Genomic DNA, 20,290 nt, shown 5'->3' on the forward strand with positions numbered 1-20,290 from the left:
ATCCCTAACTACACCACCACTGTCAATGATTCAGCCCTGTTGATGCGGACCGTTAATCATGACCAACAAACAATCCCTAACTACACCACCACCGTCAATGATTCAGCCCTGTTGATGCGGACCGTTAATCATGACCAACAACAAACAATCCCTAACTACACCACCACTGTCAATGATTCAGCCCTGTTGATGCGGACCGTTAATCATGACCAACAACAAACAATCAATCTGACCTTAGCGAGCTCCCCAGCTAGCATGTTTCCTCCTTATCCACAGCCATTCACTTGCTCGTTCTGCTGCCTGAGACATGTTGCTAACCGCAAGTTTCAGGCTCCGTCCCCGAATGCCCAACTCAGTTAGTAAGGCAATAACGGACTTTGCCACAAAACCACGGCAGCCCACCTCTACAGGCCGCACTCGAGCCCTCCAACCTCGCTGCTCTGCCTCTGCTGCCATTTCAGCATACCTAGCTTTCTTGCGCTCATAAGCCTCCTCAACTCGATCTTCCCACGGGACTGTGAGTTCGATAAAATAAACTCTCTTCTCTACCTCAGACCACAGTAACAAGTCCGGACGTAGCCGGGTGCTAACTATATATGCTGGGATGACTAGCTGTTCATTCAAGTCAACCCTCATTTCCCAGGCTCCACCTACACTTAGCTGCCCTAACTTGTGCCTGACCTTAATTGGTCTAATCTTTTCTCCCTCACGTACAAATTTGATCTGTCTATTCTCTTTGCTAGCAACTAGAGAATTTACTTCTAGCCGCTTTTCCTCAACTGCAGCTGCCAAACATTTCAACACCTGGTTGTGACGCCAGGTGTATCGCCCCTGGGAGAGACTGACCTTACACCCTGACAGTATATGCCTCAATGTACATACACTAGAACACAACGGCAGGCACCATCCTCGCCCAACCACTGATTTAAGTTCTGGGGAGATGGCAGCACATCATAAGTAGCCCCTAGAATAAATCTAATTCTGCTGGCCTCCATGCTCCACAACTCTCTCCACTTCAACTTTCTCTTCTCTACACTCTCCCAGTTCACCCACTGTCCTTGCTTTGCCTGCGACACTGCCTTAGTACATCTTACTGCCTCCTCTTGCCTATGTACTTCTTCAACTACCATCTTCCTCTTTTCTATTACTGATGCCTTGTTCCACACAGGTTTCCCTATGCACAACCCTAAGCCTCCACGCCCATGCTGCACCTGACCTATGATATCCCTGTGTCTAAGAGCTGACTGTGCTTGCTGTACTGCCTCCTTTGGGTTCCACTTCCTCCCTGTTTTAACTGTGGGCGCTACACTCCTAACCACTGGATCCTTTGACTGAGTCAGTCATTTCCAGTCTAACCTTAGCACACTTGAACTCCTCTGTCAGGCTAGATAATGGCAATTCCAATATGCCTTTCCCATATAAGGCTACACTGCTTAGGCAGCGTGGGACTCCGAGCCATTTTCTAATGAATGAGTTAATCATCCTTTCTAGCTTTTCTACCTTTGAAAGGGGAACCTCATACACTGTCAGTGGCCACATCAACCGAGGCAACTTAAAATTGTACTCAAAACGATTATCAAAATAGTTGTCGATTAATTTTCTGTCGATCGACTAATTGATTAATCGTTGCAGCTCCCACTCATCTGGTGAGACTGTTTAGCCAGCAGTCAATAACCCAGCTCATACATAAACACACCTGTGACCCGGCTCTTAACCTACATCTGAGGAGTCGCACTGTTAACTTCTCAGCAGCTGCTGGATGTCAAAAGAAAACATTGGAACCATTCATAAAGCTCTAACAGAGGCATGCTATGTGTACTTTCATATCCTCAAGCTGAACAGTCTCAGCACATGAACTTGTAACCGCTTTTATGTTCACATAAAGGGTGCGGCTGTGGCTCAGGAGGTAGGGCGGGTCATCCACTAATCAGAAGGTCGGTGGTTCGATCCCCGGCTCCTCCAGTCCGCATGTCGAAGTGTCCTTGGGCAAGACACTGAACCCCGAATTGCTCCCGATGGCTGTGCTAGCATCCTGCGTGGCAGCTGGGCCGCCTTCGGTGTGTGTGAATGGGTGAATGTAGGCACATTGTAAAGCGCTTTGGATAAAAGCGCTATATAAATGCAGTCCATTTAGTCAATTTTTACATAATTTGCTTCTTCAGTTGTTCATCTCCTTTCGGTTATATTATTGTTCTATTTGTGGTGGTGGTAGGTTGGGTTCCACTATTTCATACTGTATACAGTATATACTGATCTTTTATATTCCATTATGTTGGGGTGCTCTTTACACTTCCTGAAAGATTCAGCGCAATCGCATGTAAAATGGCATAGCTAATCCAATACGATTCATTAGCCTAAACTCGCTTAAAGGACGGCTTTACCGTGGGGAATATGAATATATATTAAATCTCACGCCCCTAAGGTTTTAGAATCCGTTGAAATTTTTGAAATTGGAGCTTCACTGCCTGACCTATCAGGCATCTCTCACATATTTTAGGGAAGCCGGATGACGCGTTACGCGTCATCCGGCCTCCCTCCCCGTTGCGGAACTCGAGCGCCTATGAACTACAAGTCTTGTGAGCCATGGTCCCGCCTCTAGAGGTCCTCCACGCCCCTTCAGAGCTCTCGACGAAAAGCAAAAGGCAGCCATCTTGTTCACCCGCATAGCATACTGTAGCTAGGTTAGCTTTCCATAGCTCCTTGCCAAGAGACCATATCTCTGGAACGGAAGCACCAAAAGACACGGGACTGGTGGCATTGGAAAGCTCGTCAAATTTTACATCTAGTAGTAGGTGAGTTGAAGTAACGAAATCAACGCTGAGCAATGTACCCATTTTTACACATTTTTACAGAAAATAGTTACAACATCAGATGCGCGTAACTCCTACGAAAATGCCTTAAAATGCATGAATTTTTTTTTATGAAGACATCTCCCGACATATATACATCGGTTTAAATTTGGTGCAATTTTATTTTCGATTTTTTTTCGATTTTTTCTTGTTCTCTTGTTTTATTGTCGAAGCCTTCTTCTTCTTCTTTGAGTTTTATGGCGGTTGGCAAACATATATGTGCATTACCGCCACCTACTGGAGTTTGATATCAGCCAATTGCCTGAGGGGTGGGCATGGAAACGAAGGCCACGCGAGCCCAGTGCATTGTGGGAAATGTAGTATTTCGGGTCCCCGCACCCGCCCCTCCCCTCCACCCCCCCCCCCCCCCCTCCACACAGAGTGGATTTCTGGTGATATCTCTGGCGGGAAACAACCAATTTCAAAAATTTCAACGGATTCGAAAACCTTAGGGGCGTGAGATTTAATATATATTCATATTCCCCACGGTAAAGCCGGCCTTTAAGTAAACTTTGAGCGACATGCCGTGAAGAGATGTGTTACGACACGAGTCGCGCAGATGAGCAGCATGTGTCACGTGACCAGTAACTTCTGTGTGTGAAGAAGTTGAAATAAAAAGGCCATGTCAACAGGGAGCGTGTATTTGAGCAGCCAGCGCCTTTCTGCAATCCATTCTCTATGGTAAGGGGGACGCGCTACTAGCGCTCCTCTTTCAAGGACCGCACCTGGCGTTTAAGCGCTCTTGGCGGCTAGTGTTTTTCAAGCTGAGAAAAGTTGAACATTTGGAGGAAAAGCGCGCTGCTCGTTAGTGTCACTCCTTCTACCTCTTCTCCTCCTGCCAGGGAGGATCTTCAAACTCCGCTGCTGCCAGAATTTCCAATAATCTGGCTTTCATGTTTAAACTTTATAGTGTGAACAAACAACAAAACAGACAAAACTAGCTGGCTACCGTCCGTGTGAACGTTACATCCTGACCTGTACTGCACACGACAGCAGGGGAAAAGACAAAACAAAACAAAAAAAACGCTCCGTTTTCTGATGTGAAAAACATGTTTTTCACAGCCTCTAATGGAGTCATGTTGTGGGCTGTATTTCTTCCTTTAGAGGAGTAGAATATTTGTTCCACAGTTTGAGCATGATGTTTAGATGGCTAAGGGAAGTGCATCCATCCAGACAAATGTATTAGTAAAATCCCTTTTAGACTGGCCAAAAATCCCACTAATATCCACAAACTAGTGGGATTTTCTTCAGTCTAAAAGTTTCCAAGCCGGGCCGTTTAGCCGATATAAATCTGGCGATATAAATCTTGATAAACAAGCGAACCCTGTCCTCAGTTCAGAGAAGCGGTAGAGCGGAGGAGGAGGGGAGGATAAGCAGAAGTCAGTTGTGTTGTGTTTTTGTGAAAATGTTAAGACAAAGAAAAAACGTCACGTTCTTTCCTGTTTTCAACCCAATGTGAGTAATGTTACAAGTCTTCAACTGTGAATTCAACTCGCCTGTTTCCAAGAAGTCGCTCCCTTACATACTGCAGGCTGCTGCTGCTGCTGTGTTTCTACAGTATTTCTCTTTAACTTCAAAACTGAGCCCACACGAATCTAACGTTATCTGACCAGTACTTCTGCCCGTTTACTGTCAGCTAGGTAAATTCAACAGACACACGTTGTTGGTCAGGATCTGTAACATTAACGTTATCTGTTTTGCGCCTTATAATATTGCTGGTAGTGAGAGCCATTGCTTCAGTCGCCTGGCTCTGTGCTGTAGTAGTAGCCTCCAAGCCTGCTGGTCTCTCATGACATGTAGAGCTCAGCTGTCCTGTTGTAAATGTGAACGTGCGGCGCAGCCAAACGGCACCGCAACGACTTCATGACTCATTAATTAATCCCCACCCACCCCCGTCAAGGACGATGCCATCGCCCATTGAAAATAGCGTTCATGAGGTCACAGTAACGTTGACCTTTGACCACCAAAATGTAATCAGTTCATCCTTGAGTCCAAGTGGACGTTTGAGGCAAATTAGATGAAATTCCGTCAAGGCGTTCATGAGATATCACGTTAACGAGCATGAAACGAGCGGTCGTGAGGTCACAGTAACCTTGAACTGTCTTTGACCACCAAAATGTAATCAGTTCATCCTTGAGTCCAAGTGGACGTTTGAGGCAAATTCAAAGAAATTCCATAAAGGCGTTCCTGAGATATCGCGTTAACGGCCTGGCTATCGCCGGCGGAGGCATAAAAAGTGGTATCAAGCATCCCTAATAAATAGGCCTATATACAATATGTACAAAGACACTGGCTATATATGAATAAATATACTCTATATACAAGGATGTATAAATATAATGTTATAAAAGTGTTCCAAAATGTAAAAAAAAATCAATATGTACATGTAAAGACCTAATCCTCTTTCCCACTGTCTTCTTAAGAATTATGGAAGACAAACCACACAAACCAGACATTATCAACAACTAACAAGTTTCCCCTCTGACAGCCTGGCACCACTGGATAACATGCTTATCTGCTCCTGCTGCACATACATGCAACACACACACACACACACACACACACACACACACACACACACACACACACACACACACACACACACACAAAGAGTCAGCTTAGAGTTGGTGCTGCTGTCGGCTTACTACAGCCTTTATCCGGCCTGCTCATATAAACTGGGTCCCACTGTATTCCTCACGAGACATGAAATCCAAAGTTACATGTGAATTTCACATACTGTAGTCTGCACTGCAAACAGCCACAGACTACAACCAGCAGTCAAGAGTAGTTTATCATCTTTCAGTGAAATCATATTGGGATGTTGTTGTGGTGATTTTGGGATATTGAGCAATATAATTCTGCTGTCTTAATTGCTAACAAGCACATTCTATTTATAAACTGACAAAATGAGGTACGGTAGGGAAATTATTTGAACATTTTAGTTTTGTTTGACAGTCATCACACTTAACAATACCATCCAGTTCAATGGGATTACTTGCTATTACTGAATGAATATGATTATTATTTAACATGTGATATATATATATCGATATAAAGAATATCCTTGACAATATCATATTTATTTCAACCATATAGCCCAGCCCGAACTCATCATCTCTATGTAGGTTAGCTACTATTCATATTACAGGACAGTGACATTCAACAGCAGTGTAAAGGCTGTGTAGACGAAGACTACAAGAGACACAACATCCAAAAGTCACATGTGAGACTGACAGCAGAGTTCCACACAGACAGACGAAACAACAGCTTCAGACATGAAAACTCTGCCAATGTTAAGTAGACCTGATGCAACACTATGTTTGCTACACTATGGAAGACACTCTAGGAAGTGACAGATGACTTGAACTTCAAGTCACTTCCCTAAACATACATTTCTTAGAAATTAGTACAATATCTGTAATAGATCTGTCATGCAGACCACAGAGTGACACGTTTGGAGTATCTATAGCATAAGCATTCCTCTGAGAGAGATATTAGTGATTAGTGAATAAATGCTTGAAGGAAGACATTGAGTTTAACGCATACATTCAAAATTTAACTCACCAAATGAGGTCCTTGGTGTCAGTTTAAGAGCTTAAACCCACACGTGGGAAAAGATGGAGGAAGGGAAATGAAACTAACTGCAGTGTGGGTCGCTCAAACCGCTTGACTGTAAAGTTTAAACAGCCAACAACCATCAGGGCCTGTGGTTTATGGGTGTTCAACTTCCCCATTAGCAAACAATCAAACACCTCAAACTCGTGCTCCGTAACAAAGTGTTTATGGCAAAAATGATTGCAACCATTTTGTTCAGTTCAACAGACTGCACACATCAAAGCAACAGGGTGGAACCGTAACGATGAAAGTTCAGTTCGACTCTATGAAAATGAAAACATTAATGCCAGCCTGCCAGGCAGATCATTCTTAACTTACAACACAACACAGCATCCAACCAGATCCTTCTTAACCTACAACACAACACAGCATCCAACCAGATCATTCTTAACTTACAACACAGCATCCAACCAGATCATTCTTAACCTACAACACAGCATCCAACCAGATCATTCTTAACTTACAACACAGCATCCAACCAGATCATTCTTAACCTACAACACAACACAGCATCCAACCAGATCATTCTTAACCTACAACACAACACAGCATCCAACCAGATCATTCTTAACCTACAACACAGCATCCAACCAGATCATTCTTAACCTACAACACAACACAGCATCCAACCAGATCATTCTTAACTTACAACACAGCATCCAACCAGATCATTCTTAACCTACAACACAACACAGCATCCAACCAGATCATTCTTAACTTACAACACAGCATCCAACCAGATCATTCTTAACCTACAACACAACACAGCATCCAACCAGATCATTCTTAACTTACAACACAGCATCCAACCAGATCATTCTTAACCTACAACACAGCATCCAACCAGATCATTCTTAACTTACAACACAGCATCCAACCAGATCATTCTTAACCTACAACACAGCATCCAACCAGATCATTCTTAACTTACAACACAGCATCCAACCAGATCATTCTTAACCTACAACACAGCATCCAACCAGATCATTCTTAACTTACAACACAGCATCCAACCAGATCATTCTTAACCTACAACACAGCATCCAACCAGATCATTCTTAACCTACCACACAACACAGCATCCAACCAGATCATTCTTAACCTACAACACAACACAGCATCCAACCAGATCATTCTTAACTTACAACACAACACAGCATCCAACCGGATCATTCTTAACTTACAACACAACACAGCATCCAGCCACATAAACTCACTGCTCCACTTACTTTCTGTGTCGAAAGCGAATCCTGCAGCGCCGCTGGCCCATGTCACCCGTGGGAGAGAGGGCCTTGTTGTGACAGCCGGGCAGCAGACTCATGTTAGCGGCACTGATGTCGAACCAGCGCAGCTCAGACCTCCACTGCTACACAGCCTCGCTGTCACACAACCATGAATGTCAGTCACTCTCTCACTGGCCTTCCTGTCTGTCTCTCTCTCTCTCTCTCTCTCTGTTCTCTCTCATGTCTCTCTCTCTTTTCTCTCTCTCTCTCTCACGGTTCCACTGCACACAGTGGGGTCACACTTCTTTATCGGCTACTTCCTGTCCTCTGCGCGTCATGTGGGAGCCGCCGTGACCCCGTGACATCACTCGTCCCGCCCGCAGCCACTCAGTTCTCCTTTCTAACCTCATGCAGGGAGTTGTATGGAGCCACCCCTCATCCGTGTAATGCTATGTACACTGTCCACTTCCTACGCCATCAGAAGCATGTGACCACGCTGAAGGGCAGAAAAGATAATCTTCCTATTATCTATTCAAGCCTTTTATCTCCTCTCTCTCTCTCAACTAATTCAATTTGCCATCCTCCTCCTCATGGTGGGACACCTGGGGTGTTTCATTAGGGGTGGATGAAGCAGGGAGGGCTGTTCTCAGCCAATCAAGTGACAGTTACAGTTTCGATTGAGACGGCATCTTCTCATTTCTCGAATAAGATGAGATCTTAAATGGAGATTGTGTCATTTGGAAGTGCAGCCTCTTTTTTTCCAGAGCTGAAGGCTTCTTCTCACCATTTCAGCTGCAACCTCTGCAGAATGAGACCGTACATACTGACAAGCCAACTGAGTCTGAATCTACTGCACTGCTCCCTCTGTCTGTGTCAGCAACCAGCCACCGAGTCTGTTCCAGACATGCTGACGCAATCTGAAACATCTGCTGTTCTCTTAAAGCACAAGTCTATTTTAGTGTTTTTGCATTTGTATGCTAGTCTGCATTTGACCCATCCTCTACTACAGTAGGTATCTATCTACCTAAAACTAGGAGCAGTGGGCATCAGCACAGCAGTGCAGCGGCCGGCAACTCGTGTCTTTGACGCTGGGAGGAAAACCGGAGCACCCAGTGGAAACTCACACAAACACGAGGAGAACATGCAAACTCCACACACCGAAAAGACCTGGAACAGACTGGGCTTTGAACCTTTGAACCTGGGACCTTCTTGCTGTGAGGCGACACTAGGCTTGCACGATATGAGGAAAATCTGCGATGTGCGATAACATTGTTCAATATAGCGATGACGATACGACTTGCGATAAATAAACAAATATTAAAGTATGCATATTAGCTATACAGTTCCTATGTCCTTCTGCTTTAATAATGCTAACATAGACCCCAAACACAGCCTATGCCCACTGAATAAAGAAATGAAATACACACTGACTCTAGCTGAAACTACACACAGCGTGTTTGGGCTTTGGCAGAGGGCGGAGCGCACTGTTGCAAGGGAAAGGTGTACGCTGGATTTACAACACAAGACAAAATGATCAGATGCTGAGTGGGAATGCATGACGCATGTAAATAAAACCACTTTTGTTATTCATTGCGTTTCAGGCAGTCTTTGCAATGTGTTTATTGCGCATGTTCATATTGCGATGACGATGAAAGTACGATTAATTGTGCAGCCCTAGGCGACAGTGCTAACCACTGAGTCTGTGCTCACACAATGTGTACTGTATGTTCAAGAGACAAACGATGTAATAAAGCTGTTCAGCGATAAAATAATTATGAATAACCGCAACTGTCTAACTGACCTGCGTTGCATATTCCTTTCACAAGATCAGCATTTCACTGAAACATAGCAGAGGTGCAGTACCCCTGCTGATTTCCTTCACTCGCGTCAGGAAAAATATACATGTATATATATTTTTTTTATGGAACCTCAGACAATCAGACAAACTCAGACACAGAGAGGCTCTAGTTCACCCAGCAATGACTGCATTGATCTCAAACATTGAGACGTGTCGGGTTCTGTCAGTTTCAGTTTACACATGACCAAAAATAGGATTGGTTATGGCCAGAGTCATCAAAGAGAGAGTCGCGCCAACGACGGAAGTCCAAAATGCTTGATCGTGACGTGACTCACGTAGCTCCATTATAGCATCAACCAGAGCTCCAAGGATAGTTCCAGGAAGTATGTGGTGGGCTGTTTGAATGCATAAAAGGATGCTGAAAATATACAATTTGATTGTATATTTCAAAGCACATCACAACCATTCAATTCTGCTGCAATTCTACAGCACTGCTTAATCCAGATTAACCTTACTTCCGGGAAACTACTGCGAGGTCAAACAAAAACAAAAAAAAGGAAGAAAGGAAAAAAAAGTCATTGGACTGGAGTGAACGCAGATGACTCTCTTTATATATATATATATATATATATATATATATATATATATATATATATATAGTAGATCAATATAGCAGGAGGGTGTGTAAAACAGAACACAATGAGTTGATTGTATTCTCCAGAGGACTTTGTGTAGACTGTACAGGAGGACACACAGGCAGAGAGAGGTGTGGCTGAGTCTGATAGGCAGGATGACTGAGGCTCATCTATCAGCATGAATCTAAATGGTATGAATGAACTGCCACACCTCAGTTCAGTCAATAATCCCTGCCACCATGAGTCCTCTGCTGGGGACAAAGAGCTCGTCTGTGGGTCTGTCTCCACTGCTGCCATGAGTCCTCTGCTGGGGACAAACACTTTGTCTGTGTGCCTATCTCCCCTCCCTGCAGGCAGGCAGCCTCTGTTACCAGGCAGAGTTCAGCTGCAGGTAGAAAACTGCTGAGTCACTGGGGGTTCTGTTTGTGTACCTCACAACCGGGACGTCAAATTGGGTCCAGAGATGAGATTAATTTAACCGATAGCCTGATCAACCAGGATATTCCAATTGCGATGATTCAGTAACCTTCAGTAATCAGTAACGTAACCTAAACCTTTTGTATGCTTGGATATGTTGCTTTATGTTAGGACTATCTTACTCTACATGAAGACAGAGGAAAAGCTCCGTTGTATCAGCTCAGCTGGTCTTTCCGAAAGGACAATGTTGCCCAAACTGTATGCGTCTACATATGCATATTGTCAAGGTGTGAAATGCATTCCAAACATTAGACACCACTATGTCTATGACTATGATCAGAAAGTATGTTTACAATGTAGACGTATGCATAATAACCTATAGTGTACAAAGAGGCGTTGTCCAAGTGCTGACCTGGCAGCAGCATCTGACTGCAGCCCCTGGGGGGCAGCAGGTGGGACAGTGTGTGACAGTTGTACTGGAACAGGACAGAGCAGCACTGTTACTGCAGTGACACTGCAGAGAGAGCAGAGGAGTCAAACTCATCACATATAGAAGAGATGACCGTTATATTATGCACATGAACAGTGCACAGAGTTAAGCAGCTGTTTTATTCATCCAGCAGTCAAATGGAAATTACCTTGATGAAATTAAGTGTGTGATATTCAGTGAAAGGACAGGCTGAAGATAAACGGATACAAATATGATGTGCAAATGTGAAATTTTGGCCACTAGAACCTTATATACTAATAAGCTTAACACTGTGATTGGTTTTGCACTCACACCTGGCATTGTGTGGTAGCACAAAATGTCAAATGCTCATTTTAATACCTTCTTTTGGAGAGCCATACTATAGTATTCAGTCAATCTGAAGCACTGTTCTGCGCAGCTAGAAATGGAACACGCCTCAGAGAAATATGACTGTTTTACACAGTCACAGTAGAGTTGATGGGAACATAAAACGTCTCTCGGAGGAGGCGAGAGCGGCTTCGTTTCCAATTGAAAACTCAATAAAGTGAAAGCACAGCATTTTGCGCTCACACAGAAGCAGTGATAGGAAAGTAAGGATGTGCCACCACCACTGGTAGTTTCATTGGGACAATATTGAATGTTAAAGGGGAACTCCACGCAAAATCAATGCTGATTTATTTTTGCACATGATCTGAAACGTATGCGAAAACTGTAAACAGTTTTGCAGGCATTCATTTCGTTTGACAGTTATTGAGAGTTGATTTGAGTTCAGGTGTGGACCAGTGATGTCATTCATGCACAAATGACAACACTCTATTTTTAAAAATTTTACCGTTTCACTTTTTGCCGAATGATGCACATTCTAAGTCCGGTACAGAAGTAAAGTACTGTATCAGATCAGTACTGTGTATCAGCCACTTTCGTAAATTCGTAGTCAGTATCAGTAAAGAATAGACCAAAGTGGCTTGGATACATCCCAAATAGGAAAGTAGTCTACTCTGACTGTGTGCTGCTTTGAAGTCTGTGAAGTTGAGCTGTGGGACTCAGGCTGGACGTTCGAGTAAACAACCAATGGGAAAACCGTTTTCAGTCAGAGTGCTGCGGCATTTTCCCATGAAGCCTATAACATGCTTCTGCGAGTATTTTCCCAAAATACAGTGTTTTCCCTCCACCCCTGGGACTCTACAGCCTCCAGCCTCCAAATAACACTCAGTCTGCACTTTCAATTTGTCATTCTCCTCTTGTTTTTCCATCTCAGTTCCATTTCACTGGACTAATCCACATTGCAGCAGCGCTGCAGGACATTTTGATTTAGGTTTTTTGTTTGGATTAAAGCTGCGTTCCCCAGTGCCACTGGCTGCTCGCGTTGGGAGCACAGGCACATTTTCCACGGAAGTCTTGTCTGACTCGCAAAGCCATCTTAAATCCCCCTTTTCCATAACAATCCTTTCCTTGGCCTTGGATCAGGGTCAGACGAGTCCCCCTACATTGTAGACATGGTGTGTCCTTAAATGAAACGCTAGACTGTCTTTTCAGCTGTGATAATGCATCAAACGGCCTCCTGAAATCTCAAAGGGGTCTGAGGGAGCTGGCACAACGTTCAGAAGCAGGTAGAGCTCTTTGACCGACGTCCCACCTCATGATGACACACTCAAAATGTATTTTCAGAGTGTGCACTGGAAAATTACACAAAATCTGCGTGCAACGAAGTTATGTCAAATGTTTACACACACACACACACACACACACACACACACACACACACACACATACACACACACACACACACACACACACACACACACACACACACACACACACACACACAAGAGAAATGCATAAACCCAACACTTAACAAAGACACCCCGCTGAGACTTTGATCTATATGCTGAAGCAGCCAGATGTGACTCGCTCCCTCATCTCTGGTCCATCTGTACCCTAGTGTATGACACTGACACACACACACACACACACACACACACACACACACACACACACACACACACACACACACACACACACACACACACACACACACACACACACACACACACACACACACACACACACACACACACACACACACACACACACACACACACACACACACACACACACGAACACGCACACTAAAAACCATCATGGACTCTCCCGGGCCCTGTGCCCGAGATCCACTCCTCAGATTTCCTGTTCAGAGGTCCAGCCGGTGGAAATCATCAATGCCAGATGGAGCAGTGTGGCTGGTTTTCCACACTGCGCTAGCCGATCTGCAGTGCTAACCATGTTAGCTTAGGGAGAGTGAAGTGAAGCACCGGTGATGACAGCTCCTACCTCACAGAACTGATATAGCAGTGAGGAGTAGACAAAACAACACCGACATCAGCTGACTAAATCTGAGCTGATGTTGTCACTGGAGGAGGATGCTAGAGGATTTGAGTGTATGTGTTTGACATGGACTCATAAAAGAATCATGTAAAAATGTTAAAGTATACTGAATATGAAACAATGTGAATCAGTATGTGTTCAAAGCAAAAGCAGGTTGATTTCCTGTCAAGTTGAATATGCCGTGAATAGAAGAACAACACAATAAACATCTCAGGAGAAATACACCACGAAAAGCTGTTCGATCTCCTGCTTGTGTTTCGGAAACACGGTTAGTCCACCGCAGGAACTAAGAGAGAGAGAGAGAGAGAGAGAGAGAGAGAGAGAGAGACAGAGAGAGAGAGAGAGAGAGAGAGAGAGAGAGACAGAGAGAGAGAGAGAGAGAGAGAGTGGGGGTGGGGTCGGGGGGGGTATTACATAACAGCACCACTAACAACAGCAGCAGCAACATCAACAACAACAACAACTCTGTCTCATGAATAATATGTGGAACAGTCGTAAAACACTTTCAATAGAGCACGACTTCGCCTGACTCATCCTAATGAGCTCGTTAGCGCTAATGGGAATGATCACTTCATGTTTCTGCCGCCGCATTTCATCTGAAAACATGACGAGACAAACAGAAGCACGCCTCTTAATGAGTGAGGGTATGAGGGTCGACGTTTTGAACCAACATTATTTACTCAAAAGTGCTGCATGCTAGCGAGGGAAATTACACCATAACAACCTTTTTGGTTTCATCTTCTTTCAGCTCAAAATCTAAATTTACATTGAAGAATTGGACAGGGCGAGCGAGCAGAACTTCCTGTCCTGACATGGCAGATGCCACGGCGGATGTCTCAAATTGCATTTTGGTGCGCCAAGAGAATTGACGACCATTAGTGTGTCTGACCCATCTGTGAATCCATTCTCATTCATGGGCTCAGATGCATGATGCCATCAAACAGGAGGTGGCAGCCTGCCCTCTATCCACGTGAAGAGTAAATGACCTTATATATATATATATATTATTATATTATATTTTTAATATATAATAATATATAATACAGTATATATATTATATTATATATTATATATATATATATTTCTCTTCACGCCTCCACACTTTTTATACATATAGCATCATTAGCATGTCATGTAATGTAAACACGAGAAAAGGCCAGATAGGCAGTTTTATAATCCGAGCCCTCCAGAGAAGATGCTATGCTAAGAGAATTGACAGAGAGCACTTTGAGCATTTGGATTTTAATGTGCACGCACGGTTAAACGCCTCAATCTCTGGGGGAAAAAGATGTTTGGCCTCTCTGGATGGAACGGACGGAGAAAGAGAAACAGAACTGACTGGCAGAGAGCAGAGCAGCAGAGCACATGTGACCATCGTGCATCACTGAGTGTGTTTATATGATGCACTCAATAAACAACAGAGAATAATCAGTTAACTCTAGAAATCCCATAATAAACAGTTTATAATTTGTGTTCATGTAAACACACTCGTTATCGCAGGTCTCAGTGTAGTGTACGCCACAATCAAGTTGTCAAAATGAACAAAATAAAAAATGTAAACGTTAAAAAATACCTTATTTAGAGAACGTATTGTGTTCTGTTTTAGGCTCCAAAGAATCACCTCGCTGGACTAGATTTGTGTTTACTTCTTTCTTAGGAAACAAGATATCTGTTTGGATGAGGTAAAAACAAGGGTACAAAGAAACACATGCAATCTCACCACCCACACACACATACGTGGGAAGCAGCACAAACACACACACACACACACACACACACACACACACACACGCACACACACATTACAGTCTATTACTTACTAAGTGTGGTGAATAGCTGCACGATGGACGATGGCATCGACCATCGTTGATGGGCCGACCCCCATCCACCTCTTAGCCTTCCACATCGGACCATCGTGATGTCCATGTGGGCCGTGTGAGCGCAAAGTGTGTGTGAGCGTGTGTGTGTGTGTGTGTGTGTGTGTGTGTGTGTGTGTGTGTGTGTGTGTGTGTGTGTGTGTGTGTGTGTGTGTGTGTGTGTGTGCACGTGTGTGTGTGTGTGTGTGTGTGTGTGTGTGCACGTGTGTGTGTGTGTGTGTGTGTGTGTGTGTGTGTGTGAGAAAGAGAGACAGTGACTCCTGCATGGCGAGCAGAGAGATGTGTGACGCAGCAGTCAGTGTTCAGACTATTTTGTCAGTGAATAAATGCTACTACTGTATATTTACACATGTTTCTGATGTCCGCATTGAGCAGCGTTAATAAAATCTTTCATTACAAACCTGTTTCTCAAATTCATGTTTGAGAGTAAGGATTAGGTGGTCAGCTCATTATGCTTCACATGCTGCGGCATGTGGAGGACGCTTTGACAGTAAGCAGGACGCGAGAGAAAAAAGAAAAAGGTGGGAGACGCAGATCAAAGGACAAAGCGACGGGCAAACAGGTTTGTAATTAAAGATTTTAGTAACGAGGCTCATTGCGGCCATCAGAAACACGTTTAAAATGTACCTACAGTAGTAGCATTTATCCACTGCATTCACACACCTCTGGGCTCTGGCTGCCAGGCAGGCACTGCTGTCATAACACATATATACACACACAGCCCCAGCCCCCAAACCTGCCCCACAGTTTCAATGTAGAACCATCACGATGGCTATTTTGTTGACATCGCACAACCCTAGTGGTGAAACAGTGCAGTATATTCTGACATGAATAAGAAGAGATAGAGGACTTTCTGTAAGGAGACACACACGGTCTCTGCACTCAAACCTCCTAACCTAATGTACCGAATAACCAGCTTAAGACTGAAACACAAACCTGCCGTCTCTCCTGCTGGGAAAGTCAAAGCGAGCAGCACTCTCACTGGCTGCCATGTAAATGTTAATCACCCTGGCAAGTACAGGCCCGCTGCTGGAGCCCGACCCGGGCCCGCTGCTGCCAGCACAAGCTGCATGATCAGAGTAAGTACACTTGCTTTGGGTTGACTGAGAGGAGCGGACGGGTTCGGTTCCACTGAAACCCAAATTACTTTCACACCAAGTGTGAGAGACACTTTCCTACCTGTGTGCAATTAAACACGAGTCTATGAAAACAGAACTTCAAAATCTCACCAAAGGACAAATAAAACTGAAAAAAGCCTTCAAGGCAATGAAGTAAAAGCTAGATCATATCTTCAACATTCTCTGTGAGCTCTTCCTGAAAGAGCTGCTTGGTGCTGTGGGTCTCACATGACCATTTTGTCCGATAAATAATGAAATATCCCTGGACTACTTCTTACAGCTTGACCCGCCGGGGGGTGTGATTGCACGCAGAGCTGAACATGTGAGCATGGTGTCCAACAGCCTGATCCACTCTGCTCTACACACACCATGCTAAAACTGACCCAGCACAGCATCAACCCCATACGTTACAGCTTCAAAAAGCAGGTTTTTTTTTACATTAAAATATAAATAAATAAATAAATAAATAAATACATACATACATACATACATACATACATACATACATACAACATACATAAATAAATAAATAAATAAATAAATAAATAAATAAATAAATAAATAAATAAATAAATAAACAAACAAACAAATAAATAAATAAATAAATAGATAAGATATATCCATGCCTTATCGGTACATTATGTTATGTATGTGTGACCCTGTGCACACATCCCTAAATCTTGAGGTTGCCTGAAATTGGGGTGGGGGCTTTTCAAATTATGTTTAGGATATTTTTGGGGGGGTGTCTGCTTTTTGCAGTGGGCCGGCCAGTGTTGAGCTGTGTGTGTGTGTGTGTGTGTGTGTGTGTGTGTGTGTGTGTGTGTGTGTGTGTGGCTATCAAGGGCAGCAAAATCATATCGACAAAACCTACAATGTCAGAAAGCGGTAAGAAACAGCAAAGCTACATGAACATCAACGAGACGGTTTAAAAAACAGTCTTTTTGAAGGAGGAGGAAGGAAAGTGGACACTCTCGCACTAACAAGTTCAAAGGTCACCTTGACTTTGTGAAACTTCACCCCCACTCAGCACCATGCGCCTCCCAACTCTTCTCCACGGGGAGATGTTGAGGAGACCACATGCAGTGTGAAATGTAGTTGGGCAGATACGACGCAGCGGATTGGAATTCAAGGTTAATGATTCAAGGGAAGGTAACCAAAGCAAAGTGTGTGGACACATACCACAGTAAGGACAAGAGGCTGGATCCAGCACAGGTACTCAGTGATGTCAGGAGATTCAGTGTCCGCCCAGGTAACAGGGTTAACGTGTAGCTTACACCCGGACCGCTCACCAGGTAACAGGGTTAACGTGTAGCTTACACCCGGACAAGTAACAGGGTTAACGTGTAGCTTATACCCGGACAAGTAACAGGGTTAACGTGTAGCTTACACCCGGACAAGTAACAGGGTTAACGTGTAGCTTACACCCGGACAAGTAACAGGGTTAACGTGTAGCTTACACCCGGACAAGTAACAGGGTTAACGTGTAGCTTACACCCGGACAAGTAACAGGGTTAACGTGTAGCTTACACCCGGACAAGTAACAGGGTTAACGTGTAGCTTACACCCGGACAAGTAACAGGGTTAACGTGTAGCTTACACCCGGACAAGTAACAGGGTTAACGTGTAGCTTACACCCGGACAAGTAACAGGGTTAACGTGTAGCTTACACCCGGACAAGTAACAGGGTTAACGTGTAGCTTACACCCGGACAAGTAACAGGGTTAACGTGTAGCTTACACCCGGACAAGTAACAGGGTTAACGTGTAGCTTACACCCGGACAAGTAACAGGGTTAACGTGTAGCTTACACCTGGACCGCTCACAACTTTCATGTTTAAATGTTACAGGATTCCTCTGCAGTTGGTGTAAGGCCGGCCTCGTTTTCCAGCTGGGCATCTCTCCCTTGTGAAATCGTTGTTTTTATTTTGTGGCTTTAGATAGAATAAAAAGTTTACGTTTCCTATATTTTACTTATTTTACGCTACAGCTGGACAGCTTGAAGAAAAAACCCAACCCAACTTCTCAACTACTTTTTTTACTCACAAATAGAATGTATATTTTATGTTTTTATACTCTGAAGGCTATACCGGCCCGGCCCGACGGGGCTCGTAGCCCCAGTGGGTCCAACCAAGCCGGGCAGGGTTCAGGGTAGAGGCCAGATGAAAAGCAGCACCTGGCACTGCAGGTTTGGGGTTGGGCGTGGGGATAGCAACCCCACCCTGTAAAACACCACCATCTGTTGTGGGACACTGCTAGCCACCATCGGCAGCAAGACGGATGGTAGAAGATTCTGCGGATGAACCTACAAATCTGGTCAACGGAGAAGATCCTAACTGGCAGGCAGATGAACTTATTAGTAATACTCAACCTACACTCTGAAAATGGCAAGTTTTGACGGAGATTTGGATTGTGCAATAAAGCAGGCCTGTTTGGTACTTTCGGTGGATGCTTGTAAAGATAACAGAGCCTTTTTCCCCTGCTATACCAGAGTGAGAGTAAGAGGAGCCAAACTCTCTCCTGCGCTGGTACAGCGCGAAATGGAGATAGTCTGGCAAGTGAGACTAAGCAGAAGGTAACTTTAAACCAATCCCTGTCTCTCCACAGCTAAGCTAAGGTGGTTCATCACAGGGCTAATTACCCGGCATATTAAAGGACAAAGTTTCACTTTGGAAAACAAACTGATTTTGGAAACTGAAGATGAGATAATAAATACCACAGAGGTGCGTGATCTCATCAGACGCCCGACTCTTCAACCCAGAAGAAATCGGCCCCAAGTCCAAGTAATTGTGTGACGTGTAAACAGCCACAGCCATGTTGTAAGGGAGAGGGAGGCCGAGCTGGAAAAGGACTCTTAACTTCCACCAACACCAGAGGACTCTTTAAGGCGGTGCACAGTGAGTAACTTCCACCAACACCAGAGGACTCTTTAAGGTGGTGCGCAGTGAGTAACTTCCACCAACACCAGAGGACTCTTTAAGGCGGTGCGCAGTGAGTAACTTCCAGCAACACCAGAGGACTCTTTAAGGCGGTGCACAGTGAGTAACTTCCACCAACACCAGAGGACTCTTTAAGGCGGTGCACAGTGAGTAACTTCCACCAACACCAGAGGACTCTTTAAGGTGGTGCACAGTGAGTAACTTCCACCAACACCAGAGGACTCTTTAAGGCGGTGCACAGTGAGTTTGTAGTTCAGAGGACTCTTTAAGGCGGTGCGCAGTGAGTTTGTAGTTCAGAGGACTCTTTAAGGCGGTGCACAGTGAGTTTGTAGTTCAGAGGACTCTTTAAGGCGGTGCACAGTGAGTTTGTAGTTCAGAGGACTCTTTAAGGCGGTGCGCAGTGAGTTTGTAGTTCAGAGGACTCTTTAAGGCGGTGCACAGTGAGTTTGTAGTTCAGAGGACTCTTTAAAGCGGTGCACAGTGAGTTTGTAGTTCACAGTACCTGAAGCAGATGGTGTGCCAGTCGGTGTTGAGGGCCTGGAGGTACTGCTCATCGTAGATCCTCTGTTTGCATCCCGCACAAACGGGCAAGCTTCTGCCTGCTGCACAGAGAGAAGTGTGACAGACACACACACACACACACACACACACACACACACACACACACACACACACACACACACACACACACACACACACACACACACACACACACACACACACACACACACACAGAGGGATGAGACAGAGGGAATACTAACTGTACACTTTTTATGATTAGCATGGTTTTGCGGTCAATAACACTGCTCAATGACAAGCAATAACAGATGATCTGTGTTTGCGTGTGTGTGTGTGTGTGTGTGTGTGTGTGTGTGTGTGTGTGTGTGTGTGTGTGTGTGTGTGTGTGTGTGTGTGTGTGTGCATGCGTGAGTGCGCGTGATGATGTGACAATTTTCCCACTCTGTATGC

General features: G+C 44.4%; 1 protein-coding gene across 1 annotated transcript in view; it reads right to left on the reverse strand.

Annotated features, from left to right (window-relative positions):
* Positions 1-20,290, reverse strand: part of limk1a (LIM domain kinase 1a) — a gene marked incomplete at its 5' end in the record, with an annotated part of 88,100 nt that overhangs the window by 63,859 nt on the left and 3,951 nt on the right. The window contains one exon of the mRNA XM_083636359.1: positions 19,824-19,923. Within this exon, the coding sequence (XP_083492485.1) occupies positions 19,824-19,923 (100 nt within the window). The remainder of the gene's footprint in view (positions 1-19,823; positions 19,924-20,290) is intronic.

This window comes from Poromitra crassiceps (assembly GCF_964638095.1).
Source record: "Poromitra crassiceps genome assembly, chromosome: 5".
Taxonomy (NCBI): domain Eukaryota; kingdom Metazoa; phylum Chordata; class Actinopteri; order Beryciformes; family Melamphaidae; genus Poromitra; species Poromitra crassiceps.